Raw genomic sequence first — 12,640 nt, 5'->3', positions numbered from 1 at the left:
CACACACACACACACACACACACACACACACACACACACACACACACACACACACACACACACACACACACACACAAACGCACGCACGCACACACACACACCACTTATTGCGTGGCACTGAATACTTCCAGCAATTTACTTGGCCCCACCAACAAATGTCATGCACCTGATCTCAGTGCAGATATCAAAAATTGTCGCCCCATTTGTCATTTCAAATCATTTGATTGACAACACAAACCAGCCAAGTCAAAATGGCACATCCTGAAAAGCCTCAGCCCACTCTGTTGGCATTGCCAGCGGCGCCACAGCCCGTCCCCAAGCCACTTCCCAGAACCACGCCAGCTCGCTAACGCTGCGCAGCGGCACGCGGCCGCCCTCCAGCTGTTCCAGGCACGCCCAGCACGCCCCTGCACTCTCGAAATCCGGGACACTCTTGGGGCTGTCGCGCGGCGCGGGCAGGCTGCTGCTCAGGACGCGACTGCTACTGCTAGGCCGTTCCGCGGCTGCCACCCGCTTCAACGCATCTGCAGCAGCAGCTCTGGCGCCATCCCAGCCACTGGCGTCGGCAGCCAGGACACTACCTCCCGCATATCCACCGCCGCCACCGACGGCGGCAGCCGCAGCAGATGTTTCGGCCGCACCCAGGCCACCCGCGTCATCCTCTAGCGGCTCCCCGTAAAAGATGACGCGCCGCCACTGGCCGCGCACATGGCTCTCGCAGCAGAGCACCCCCTTCAATTCGATCGCCACGCCGGCCTCCTCCGCCGTCTCCCGCAGCGCGGCGGCTGTGAGGCTTTCTCCGGGGTCGACGCCGCCGCCGGGCAGCCAGAAGCCCTGCCCCGCGAATTCCTGGGGGTGTGGGTGAGGGGCGGTGGGGATGGGTTTGGCAAGGCTGTAAGAACGGGTCGATCAGGTATGGGTTGATGGTACAGTCGACACAAGTTTTCAGGTCAGCAACGTTTCGAAGGTTGCGTGTGTGCGTGGGGAGACACCAGCCCTCAAGCCCCGAGGAAACTGCCTTGCCGCCGCACACGCAGGGGTGCGCGCCTTGAGCTAAACACCCACGCTATCAAACTTGCAGGCATGCTTTGATCTCGGCATGCAAGACACTCTGGACACACACGTGATGCCCCTTCAACCGCTGCAGATGCACCCACCTGAGTCACCAGAAACTTCCCGTCCCGCGGCCGCCGCACCACCGCCAGCGCAAACACGCCGGTGCGCTCCTCAGCCTCGCAGCCAGCAGGAGGATGAACCTCGTGCAGGTGGCGCGCCAGGTTCGACGTCACCCTGGGTGGAGCGATGTTTGGTGCATGTGTTGCTTGGACATGGCGTTGGCCACGTGCAGCTGTGTTTTCTTGGGTGTGGGGGTGAGGCTCCGGCTGCAAATGGACCTTGCTGCGCCCAGGTGCCAAAGGAGTGATGCACAGCAGCAGGGGAGCCGGGGCAAGCCGCGCCGTGGACGCGGCGGGGCGGCCTCAGCTGGCCGCAGTGGCGGCCCTGCAGCAGGCAGGGTGACCCAGCACCGGCCAGCCCAGCGGTTTGGCCCCGGGCGCCAGCCCAGCGTGCTGCCCGCCTGCAGTGATGCCGATTGCTAGCCAGCATCCCAGAAGCGGTTAAGTGCAGCCGCTCACCTGCCGCACACCGGGCAGCTTCCCTCCAGGTTCTCTGCGTAAATGTGGTACAGTGGCTGGTGCTCCCAGTACCCCCGCAGCGTCAGCCCGGCCAGCCCGCACCAGGCGCAGGCCAGGGCCCCGCCCAGCTGAGTGCGCGCGACGCGCGCCAGAGCGCGCGCGGCGGCGGCGGCGCTGGCGGTTGCCATGTTGGCGCCGGCGGCGAAGGCGGAGACGCGGAGGGCCGGGTCCTCTGTGGCGTCTGGGTGGCTGGTCGGGTGTGTCGGGAGGGTGATGAGGATAAGGTCAGTTGGTGTGGAGGGGTCCTGGTCGGACTGTCAACAAGGCCCCTGGTGATGTGCCGGGACCGGCAAGTGGCAGCTGCTTATTGAAGAAAAACTCGATACCCATGCATCATCAGAGGTCAGGGTTAGGGAGCTGCCAGCGCTGTGCAACCTCCCCGGATGAATAAGGTGCCACCCACCAGCAAACGATGAACATGGTCGGGGCCGCCGCCCGCAGCACCCGTATCGCAGCTAGCTGCGTGCCGCCGCCTGCCGCCGGCACCAGCGCCGCCTCCAGCGGGCCGCAGCAGCCGCTGCTGCCGCTGCCGCTGGCCCGCTGCCGCGCCGTGCCACGCGCCGCCGCCAGCGCCTCAGCCGCCGACGGCGGCGGCGCTCCCCCAGCAGGCGGCGTTGCGCGGCTGCCGCCGGGGCTCAGGGCGGCGCTTGTGAGCGGCAGGGGGATCAGGTGGAAGCCTGAAAGCTCCCCATGTCTAATCGGCAGCGCCTCAGGTGCGTCGCACAGCTCTACAGCAAAGACGTCCACGCGCGCCTGCCCGAGCAGCGCGTGTGCGCCGGTGTCATCGTCGTCACCCTGCATCGGGGCGGGTGAAGGAGCGCTGCTGCGAGACGGCCAGCTGTGAGGCCGACAGATATTCGAGTTGCGTGACGTATCAGGATGGCTGAAGCTGTGTAGCGGGCTGATGACACGGCGAGAAATCATAAATTATCGTGTGATGCGCTGCTTGATTGGCTACGCAATCAGCTTGAAACCAGCAAAATGACACCTGAGAGACAGTCAAAGTTAATTGTATGCAGCGTCATGGGCCCTCTGCGTTACCAACAGGAGCGCGCTGATAATGTCGCCCGCACGCACCCCCAAGTGAGCGCTGGGCCAAGTGCCTGGGCTGATTCCTCACTGTCTGCTGAAGGATGTCTGCTGAAGTGTTCAGTATATGATCTGCGCAAACACCCCAGCACTGGCGGCGCACTCCGTTCTACGTACCGCCCGATTCGGGGGGGTTTGTTCCTTCTGGGTGGAGAGCTGCACATGTCAGCCCGCCCCACGCGTGCCTGGTTTTTGTGTTATTGGGACGCGTCACACGCCACGGGGGCTATTGCGCCGTGCCTCGCTGACCGCACCTCTGCCTTGCACTTCCCCTACAGTTTGTCGGCAGACCGCAACGTTCACCCCCTTTTTACCTGGAGCGGCTCACCACCGGGACACCCACGCGAGCAACAGCATACGCGGCTTTTGCACACCTGCTGCACATTTTCACACCTACCGTGGTATCTGCGGCTCAGGACATTTTGCGCTGCACCGGCTGGCCTGCTGCCTACCGCGCAGGTGATTCAGTGTATCGAGGGGTACCGGTGGCACGGGTATGGGCGGGATATCCCAATCGCTTTGAGCACACTGCTGCTTGCCACACCTGCCGTGTGCGGTGTCTACGGTGATGACCACTCTGCCCCTCGGTGATCGAACCCTCGTCAGTGCATGCATGATACGACGATTTTTTCACATATGATCCCAACCTGGTATCGCACGTCTGAACCCCTCCGGACGAGGTTTTCACGAGCTTGTGACACCACCCCTGCTGCAATTGTTGACCACACCGCACACGACAATCCTGCGCAACTCAGCACGCATTTTTATCTTCCAGACTTCAGCGCCCGCCTGTCGCTTCAGAATGACGCTGTATTGCAACGCTTTGCCGCAGTTGGCCAGTTCCCCATGCACGGCCGACGTGCTTTGGCCTGTGGGAGCGCACGATTGTGCCGCACCGTGCCGGGCAGCGTCCCTGCTGTTCCGGGCCCTCCTGCGCCTCAAAGCATACATGCTTGTGCGTCAAGCTTCGTCTGAATGGATGCGTGTCTCTTCATCTTCTGGCATGCATGGCTGAAGCCGGGGGCTGAGGGGTCTTCATGGCTGGTGCGCACCAGGAGCGTACGCCTGTGGGCAGTGACAGAGGCCAGCAACACCAGCAGGCATGAACCGCCTTATCAAAGGTCCCAGACCTGCAGGGCGTTCGTTCTGAGGAGCTCTGTCCTGACCTGTCGCACCAGCCAGCTGCCATGTTGCCAACTGGTTGCTCGGCCAGTAGTCACTCTGCAGAGGCTCCACCGCACGTTAATTGCCAAATCAGGCGACCTCAAGAGAATGAGCTTGTCAGGCGCGCATGCACGTACAGGCACACGCACGCACGGACGCGTACACGCACGCACGCGCGCATGCACACACACGCACACCCGAACGTATGCACGCACGCAGAGCGCACGTGTGGCTACCTGCGGGCTACAGCACTTCGTAAGGATTGCACACCACTTTAAACAAGCAATACCGCTGCTGGGCTTGCGCAGGGTCGGCATGGGCAGCGGCTGCGTGGGCTGCGTGGTGCCAGCGTGGGTGTCGCTGAGAGCGGTGCGCAAGATCGCATACTTCTGGGGTAGGTGATGATCTATCATGCTTATATCATGTAATTGCAGCCACTTCAGCCGGGATCGCGCAGAGAAAAGGCGTACGGCGGAGTTTGATGCAGTCGCTAGATCGCGAATGTTGCGTGAAGGAGCGCAAAAAGAACGTTATGCTGATGAATTAGAATATAGATTCATTATTTTTTGGATTCCGTGTGCTGGAACGGCGTCACCTGCATGGGGTCAATCGTTTGACCTGCAGCATATGTAGGTGAGCCCATCAGCCAACTCACCTAGTATGCTGCCCATCAACACCTGTGCAACACATGGATGTGCCTAGTGATTTGGCCTCCCCGATGACATGGCAGCGCGGCACTCATCTCCACGTGGCCGCCGCGGTGCCTCGCAAACACTTGCATGGCCCCACCTCTGGCCTCTCACAACACACACCTCCGTCGTCGTGCACTGTCGCCCCACCAAATATGCTGTGATTGTTACTTGAATTGCTTAGAAGGTTCCTTCTTGCAAGGCGCGCGGGCTGCCGCTGCTTGCGCGGCGGCAGTGCGCGCGCCACCAGGACTCACCCCCTCCCCTCTGCACTGCCCAGCTCTGCTTCCAGGACTCGGGTCTATGATCCCGCTACGGTCCACCATCCGGCTACTTTCTACCAAATGGCTACAGTCTACCATCCGGCTACTTTCTACCAATTGGCTACCGTCTACATCCGGCTACAGTCTACATCCGGCTACAGTTTACATCCGGCTACGGTTACCATCCAGCTACAGTCTACCATCCGGCTACAGGCCACCTGCACCATTGGTGGGGCGCTAGTGGAACATGGGGATCAAGCCAGGGGGTTCAAGCATTGCCACCTCTCCTCGTCCCACAGCCGCAGAGCAGCGAGCCATTTTGGTGGAGGCGAGCGGCGGAGAGGAGAGGAGGAGAGCGGCGCAATACTTACATCTATGCATGATCGTGTGTGCGCCTGCTTGGTTTGCCTGGTTGGTTTGCCTGCTTCGTTTGCCTGCTTCGTTTGCCTGCTCGGTGTGTTTGCCTGCTTGCGTTTTTGCCTGCTTGCGTTTTTTGGAGCCCGATTGCAGCACACCTCCTCGTGGTGGGCTCTGGAACGGCGGCGGGCTTTCCTTTGCCCGTCTGCCAACCAAGCTGCTGCATTTTCCCTTTGCTTGTGTGGCATTATGCCAGGGCCTTTGTAAATGAGCTGATGCTTCTGACTTGCTCCCAATGACCTCCAGTACGGTGTACTCATTCTGTGAGGACTCCCCCTTGGCTGCCAGCTGATGCAGCAGAAGAACATATTTACTCCTGACAATGGGGTTAAAAACCCAAACAAGTACGCAAGAGGAAGATGCGAAGCAGAAAGCTGACGTGAATGCAAGGGAGATGTGATTATGGTGATTTGTACACATATGATTGACACAGCAACCACTCAGCAGCGACTGAGAGGCTGCACACAGCCCAAAGAGTTGCAAAACAAGATACCTTGCGTCAAACCCCCTGCATAGCTGTGGCGAGCTGTTGCCTCACACCCACGCTTCCCGCATGCCAAGGTTCACCCCAGAGCGCGCTGCAGCTCTTCGCGCGCCGCCACAAAGTCAAACGCTGACTCTGGGCGCGGCAGCAGCACCTTGGCCCGGCCCGTGCCCAGGGGGGCTGCGTCCTCATAAGCCAGTCGCTCTAGATCGTCCAAGAAGGGCTGCCCAAACTCAGCTCCCATTGCTTCGTCAGCGCTGATGTCATCCTAGAATAAAAGCGGGGACGAGACGGCGGATGTGGAATAGGCAGGGCTTTGCAGGCTACATACCGCTCATTTTTCAGGTGGCGCAGAGCGCTGTTAGTTTGCTGCTCGGGCGCTGACTTATGCACTGCTCAAGCAGCCGCCATTTGCTCCGGCTCAGCGCAGTCATAATACGGTAGCCACAGCCCTAATGAGGGGCGCCCAGCCTCCCATCTTCCACAGCACAGAGTCAGTCAAATGAGTGCACCCAGGGTCTCACCAGTGAGTCAATAAGGCATGACAGGAGGGCCGCGCACGACAGCCGCTCAACGCCCGCGGCAGACAGCAGCCGCAGCAGCGGCGCTAGGGCGACCGCGCGGCCTGCAGCTAGCAGCTGCTGCGCCAGACGCGCTGCCGTCGCCTGCAGCGACGCGTGCACACGGGCGGCACAGCTTCCGCTGCCGTCAGGGCCGGCTTCATCCGTCCGCGCCATCTCAGACGCACGACAGAACAGCCCCAAGCCCTCGGCCACCTCGCCAGCTGCCACCAGCGCGCCAGCCGCCGCCGCACACACGCCTGCGTCTGCCACTGGCAGCGCCGGTTGATCCCCTGCACGCTTTGCCCGCCCACCACGCCCGCCGCCGCCCCCGGCCACGCCCGCCCTTGCTCCCCTCGCCGCGGCCCCCTTCCTATCGCCGCCAACCGCCGCCGCCGCCGCACCGCCGCGGAACTCGCACAGCGCGAGCAGGCGGCGCGCCATCCGCGCGGCGGCCTGCGGCTCTGCGACCGCGCAGTCTGCCAGCAGCTCCATACCACCCTCCACTGCGTCTGGAGGGAATCCCTGCAACTCCTCCGACCCCGCCACCCACAGCGCCCCTCCCTCCAACAAAAACTGCTCTAAGCCCTCAATCACGACAGATGCCCCGCCGGCGCTCGCCGCCGCAGCCGCGCTCTTGCCGTCGCTGGCGCGGGCGCGGACAAAGGCGGGCCAGGCGGCCGGGCTGCGGGGCGCCCAGGTGGCGCCATCTGGGCAGAGCTTCTGGGCGGTCACCAGAATAGAGGCTGGGGCTGGGGTTTGGGGGGGGGGGGCGTGGTTGATGAGTGAGCGGAGAAGGCATCAACACATCAGTCTGGGAGGGGCAGATGCCCAGAGGAAGTGCCTGCACGTGCGACCCGCATAGGGCTTCCCTCCGCGACACCAAAATTCAGGTTGCCCATCGACATGTTTGAACAAGAGGGGGCGCCCAAACGCTCTTGTCGGTCTCCCCCTCTTCACACCCGTGGAACCAAACACCAGCTCCGGTTCTGCAGTGGCCGCCACCAGCGCCGCCTCCAGCACGCCGTCCTCGAGATCCAAGCGCCATACCGCCTGCCGGTACTCCTGGTACAGATCCAACACTGCCGCGTGCAGTCCCGCAGCCGAGCACAGCAGCAGCGCCAGCCGCTGCGCCTCACACCAGCCGCTGGCGCCGTTGGGCAGGCGGAACCATTGGTCTGGGGCGTCTGCGGCGGCACTGGCGCAGCAAGCGGCAAGCTCGAGCCGCACCTCGGCCGCGGCGCATGTGATGGCCTGCCAGCCGGCCGCGAGACGCAGCTGCTCGCGTGCCGCGTCCTCCTGCCCCGCTGCCGCGGCGGCGGTTGCGCGGGCAGAGGCTGCACAGGCTGTACGCGCAGCAAAGCCGTCCTCGTCAACTGCTGCCGAAGACAGAGCGCACTCCAGCGCCCGACCCAGCGCGGCGGCGCGCCCGCCGCCATCTCCCCTGGCCTCTCGCGCCGCGTCAGCGATCGCCGCTTGTGCCTCTGCGACCAGGCTCTCGTGCGCCATCAGCCACAGCTCACTGGCCGTGGCCTGCTCCTCCCTGCCGGCCCTGCAACTGCGCAGCACATCTGCCCAAGTCTGCGGCGGCAGTGGGCGGCCGCCGTCCCTGATTGCCGACGCCAGCACAGTGGCGCGGCCGAGGTCGCCGGCAGCCACGTGAGCCAGGAGGTACGAGTGGAGCGCATCGTCGCTTAGCGCCAGGGCGGCCTCAGGGCCGCCCGCGCCACCCGTTGAGCGTGCCAGCAGGCCGAGCAGGCGCCGCGCGTCGGCCACCGCGCCGTGCGCCGCTGCTTCCTCCGCCGCGGTCTGCAAGACGGCCGTTGGTGGTTGGGCAGCGGCGGCGGGCAGCGCACCCCACGCGGCCGTGAGCGCGGCGAGGGCGCCGGCGCCTTTGTAAGTGCAGGGGCCACCTACGGCGGCCACGAGGGCCCAGGCGCGCTCGTGGTTGCCCTGCTGAGCCAAGGCCGCCAGCACTCCGTCGACCATTGCCCCATCCAGCAGACCGACAGCCGCCCCGTCGCCGCCGGCCGTCTGGCATAAGCAGTCAAACGCCTCCATGACCGCCGCGGCCGGCGGCCCCGGCGCCGTCGACGAGGCACGTGCCTTGGCAGCTGTGAGACATGCCACCAGCGCCGCAACAGCTTCAGCCGGCAGCGGCACGGGTGCGCCTGGCAGCGGCGGCCGCCGTGTGCCGGGCAGTTGCCCCAGCTCCCCGGTTTGCGCGAGGCGCAACATGCGCAGCGCCCCCGCATGATCGCGCTGCCGCGAGAAACCAACAACCAGCTCGGACAGGGCTTCGCTCAGGCGCGTGCCAGCCAGCTGCCCGCCGCGCCAGGCGGTTCGCAGCAGCTGCACACCGAGCTCCTGCCGCCCGACGTCAGCCGCGGCCCTGACGAGAGTCGCGGACAGCACCGCGCTGCGGGCGCCGCGGCGGCGGACCAGCCGCACCAGCGGCGCCAGGCGGGGCGCGGCAAGGAGCAGCGCCTGCGCCGCTTCTTGGGAGGGGTGGCGGCCGAGCGGCTCGTATGCGCGAGCGATGATGAGCGCCCGGGCCGCCCTCTCGCTGCCCTGTCCTGACCCATCTTCCTGCTCCTTCTGGCTGTCTGCCAAGAGATTAGTCAGCTCTGCGTCCAGCTGGCCCGCGGCCTCATCACATATGTGCGCTCTGTTCCACCCTGCGACCGCCGCCGTCGCCTCTGCAAGCGCCTCCCGCGCCGCGTCGAGGCCCCCGCTGCCGCTGCGGCTGCCGGCCACGCGGCACGCCTCGCTCATGATGTGGTGTCCCGTGCGCGGCAGCGGCCCGGGCGGCAAGGGCAGGAGGCGCAGGGCGGCGGCAGGGCCCGTGTCGCCGCGGTCGCCGCCGCCCGTGCCTGCGGGTGTTGCGCCCATCACTCTCAGCAGGGCCACCACTGCCACATCCAGCGCCTGCATCTCTGCCCACCGTTCGTCCTCATCACCCCATGTGCCGATGCCCCGCCCAAACTCCACCACCACCCCCTCCAGCGAGGCTGCGTCCTCGTCAGCGGCCAGCTTTTGAGCCCAGAAGTTGAGGGTGGAGCGGCGCAGGGTAGACAGCCACGCGCCAGGGCCAAAGCCAGGGCCAGGGCCGTGTCCATGGCCGCGTGTGGAGGCGAGGCCTTCAGGGGCGCGGCGGAAGAGCGCCTGCGCGGGAATTGAGGTGGGCATGCGGCGTGTAAGTCGACGGCAGATTTTGGGGGTTGAGCAGCTAGTCAACACGATACTGCAGGCGCATGGCATCGCCCTGCTGTGGCGCTGCAGTTTGATGCCGCGTGCATCGTCCAGCGTTTGCCTAGGGTTGAGGCCAGGTCAACCTCACACGCACCAGGGCCAGATCCAAGCTCCCCTCCAGCTCGGTGCCCAGGATTATCAGCAGCGAGGCTACGGCCTCGTCGAGTGCCTGCATCTCCGCCCGCTGGCCGCCCTTGTCTCCCCACACGCCGACGCCGCGCCCAAATTCCACAATCAAGCCCTCCAGCGCGGCTGCGTCCCCGTCAGCGGCCAGCTTCTGAGCCCAGAAATTGAGGGTGGAGCGGCGCAGGGTAGACAGCCACGCGCCAGGGCCAAAGCCGGGGCCGGGCCTGTGTCCGCGGCCGCGGGTGGAGATGTCGGCTTCGTGGGCGCGGCGGAAGAGCGCCTGCGCGGAAATAGGTGGGCGTGCACCATATGTGTCGAGGTGCGGCAGAATTTTGGGGTTGATGGGTGCAGCCGCGTCGGCGCCTGTGACTGTTAATCCGGGGTTGTGCCGCTGGTGAACACGCTACTGCAGGCGCGTGGCATCGCCCTGCTGTGGCGCTGCAGCTTGATGTCCCGTGCATCGTCCAGCCTTGGCTTGAAGCCGGGTCAAGCCCACGCGCACCAGAGCCAGGTCCAAGCTCCCCTCCAGCTGGGTGCCCAGGATTATCAGCAGCGACGCCACGGCCTCGTCGAGCGCCTTCATCTCTGCCCGCTGGTCCTCCTCGTCCCCCCATGTGCCGATGCCGCGCCCAAACTCCACAACCAAGCCCTCCAGACCGGCCGCGTCCTTGTCAGCGGCCAGCTTCTGAGCCCAGAAGCTGAAGGTGGAGCGGCGCAGGGTAGACAGCCACGCGCCAGCAGGGCCAGAGCCAGGGCCACGGCCGCGGCGGCGGGCGGTGAGCAGGGCTGTAGGGGCGCGGCGGAACAGCGCCTGGGCGGGAATCGAGGTGGGCATGTGGAATGTTAGGGTTGACGGCAGATGTTGGGTTTGATGGGCACGGCTGCGTTCGCGCCACGGGCTCCAAGCCGGGGATATGCTGCTAGCAAGTGCGCTGCTCCAAGCGCGCGGCGACGCCTTGCTGTGGCGATGTAGTTTGATGCCGCATTCATCGTCCAGCAGTGGCTTGAAGCAGGGCGGATCGAGCGCGTGCGCACCATGGCCAGGTCAATGCTCCCCTCCAGCGCGGATTGGTGCTCCTGCGCCGCCCCAGGGTAGTCGATCGTGCTGAGGGGGCCGCGCTCGTACAGCGCCACCGGCGCCCCGAGAGGCACCGGCAGCGCCGCCCAGCGCGCAGGCAGCAGCGCCACTGACATGTCCAGCAGCGCGCGGCACCGCGCCGCCTCGGCCTCGGACAGCAGACCCTCCGCGTCCGCGGCCGCAACAGCCGCGGCCAGCCGCGCGCAGCGGGCCGAGGCCTCGTCGAGCGGCGCCTCTTGGCAAGCGGCAAAAGCGCCCGCACAGCGCAGAGACAGCAGCTCCCCCTCTGACAGCGCCGCCGCCGCACCGCCGGCGCGCGTCCCGGCGGCCGGGCTGCGCGCTGCTGCTGCCGCCGCCGCGGCGGCCGGCCCCAGGTCAGCGAGCAGCTTGGCGGGCAGGGCGCCGTTGGCAACCACACCCCTTCGCACCACCTCGTCCAACAGGACCGCCTCAAACTGGGCGAGGTCCAGCCACAACCGCGCCTTGCCGGCCGCGCCAGGCGGGGTGTGCCCCAGGCGCGAGGTCACCATGGCCAGTGCGGCCCCCACATTGAAGCCCCTGGTGGTCGCCGTGAACCCCGCAAATTCGCGGTCCACAGCTTGCCTGGCCGCCGACTGCACAGGTGCAGACCCCCGCACAACTTTGTCGCCAAAGGCCTCTCTGAGGACCGCCAGCAGCCGCGGCGGCACGCCCGCCTCGAGGCGCGAGCGCGGCTCCAGGACCCAGCTGCGGCGCGGGGCGCGGGGTGCAACGGCAGCGTGGCGAGCGCGGACGCAAGGGGCCACTGGTGCGGGCTCGAACCAGTGAGAGAGGCCTCGCGGCCACCACCAACGCGCGTCATGAGTACCGGGGGACACAGCCTGATGGGCCGCCGGGGTGCTGCCGCAACGGTTGCAGCAGCAGCAGACCACAGTGGTGGATGCAAGGAGACACGGCCCGCGACGAACGAAATCAATCTTGGTGGCTGCACGGGTGCACACCTGTGCTTGTTTTCAGGCACGGGGGATGAGTGCGCCGTCGGCAGCAGCAGCCGCTGGGCCAGCTCGCCCGAGGCGGCGACGCGCTGCTCAATCTCCACCTGCGCAGCGATGTACTGCCACCTGCAGGCAGGACAGGGCAGGGCGAGCGCGACAGGATCGTGGGTGGGCCCCTGCACGAGCGATTCCCGTTCAGCAAGCCAGGACGACCGGAGGGTGGGCACGCCGTATGTGCGTTTGCGAGTGTGTGCGCGCGTGCGTATGAGGGCATGCCTGGGGCCGGGCGACAGCGCCTGCGGGCAGGGGATTGTGCCTGTGCGCGGCCTGGGCGCTGAGCTGCACAGCACACTCGGACAGCCAGGGGCGCTCGCGCCGTGACTCATCCAGCCCGCAGACGCCCAGCGAGCCAAATTGCGTGCTGCAGGCCTGACCGCCCAGCTGAGCCGCGAAGCGAAAGACCGCCCCACGATTCTGCCAAAACACCGTCTGCCCCGTCCCCCCCCCCTTTGCCCTGCCCCACCAGGGATCTTCGCCCGGCCCTGAGTGAGCCGCGTCTTGTCTGGAACCGAGGTGCAACTTGCGCATGAATTCAGCGTGGTAAGGTATGCTGTCATCCGTGGTGGACCCGTAGGCCGGAGCGCTTGATGGGTAGCTGAACAGCTCGGGTGCCGGCTCCTGGAGGGGGGGCCGCGCAGGGCGTATTGGATGCGTATCGTGGGGGTGCTGGAGACAGGGAGCCGCTTCGTTGGGGTAGGCAGGGGAGCCGTAGGATGCGCAGGTGTGTATGTATGTGTGTGTGTGTGTGTGTGTGTGAGTGTGTGTGTGTGTGTGTGTGTGTGTGTGTGTG

The 12,640-nt window shown here is 65.7% G+C and overlaps 2 protein-coding genes across 2 annotated transcripts; both read right to left on the bottom strand.

The window, feature by feature from the left end:
• Positions 1-246: 246 nt before the first annotated feature.
• Positions 247-2,495, bottom strand: MNEG_2277 (hypothetical protein; the record flags this gene model as incomplete). The annotated part of the gene is made up of 4 exons (XM_014049244.1): positions 247-849; positions 1,158-1,290; positions 1,635-1,883; positions 2,098-2,495. 4 exons carry the CDS (start codon positions 2,493-2,495, stop codon positions 247-249), a joined length of 1,383 nt encoding a protein of 460 aa, XP_013904698.1.
• A 3,384-nt stretch (positions 2,496-5,879) lies between these two features.
• MNEG_2276 (hypothetical protein) lies at positions 5,880-12,378 on the bottom strand (the record flags this gene model as incomplete). The annotated part of the gene is made up of 8 exons (XM_014049243.1): positions 5,880-5,980; positions 6,765-7,112; positions 7,323-9,525; positions 9,707-10,018; positions 10,241-10,549; positions 10,774-11,542; positions 11,797-11,916; positions 12,314-12,378. The coding sequence occupies 8 exons, from the start codon at positions 12,376-12,378 to the stop codon at positions 5,880-5,882; spliced, it is 4,227 nt and encodes a 1,408-aa protein (XP_013904697.1).
• Positions 12,379-12,640: the final 262 nt, after the last annotated feature.

This window comes from Monoraphidium neglectum, assembly GCF_000611645.1.
Source record: "Monoraphidium neglectum strain SAG 48.87 unplaced genomic scaffold scaffold00252, whole genome shotgun sequence".
NCBI classification, from domain to species: Eukaryota; Viridiplantae; Chlorophyta; class Chlorophyceae; order Sphaeropleales; family Selenastraceae; genus Monoraphidium; species Monoraphidium neglectum.
This window is presented reverse-complemented; position numbering and strand designations above follow the sequence as displayed.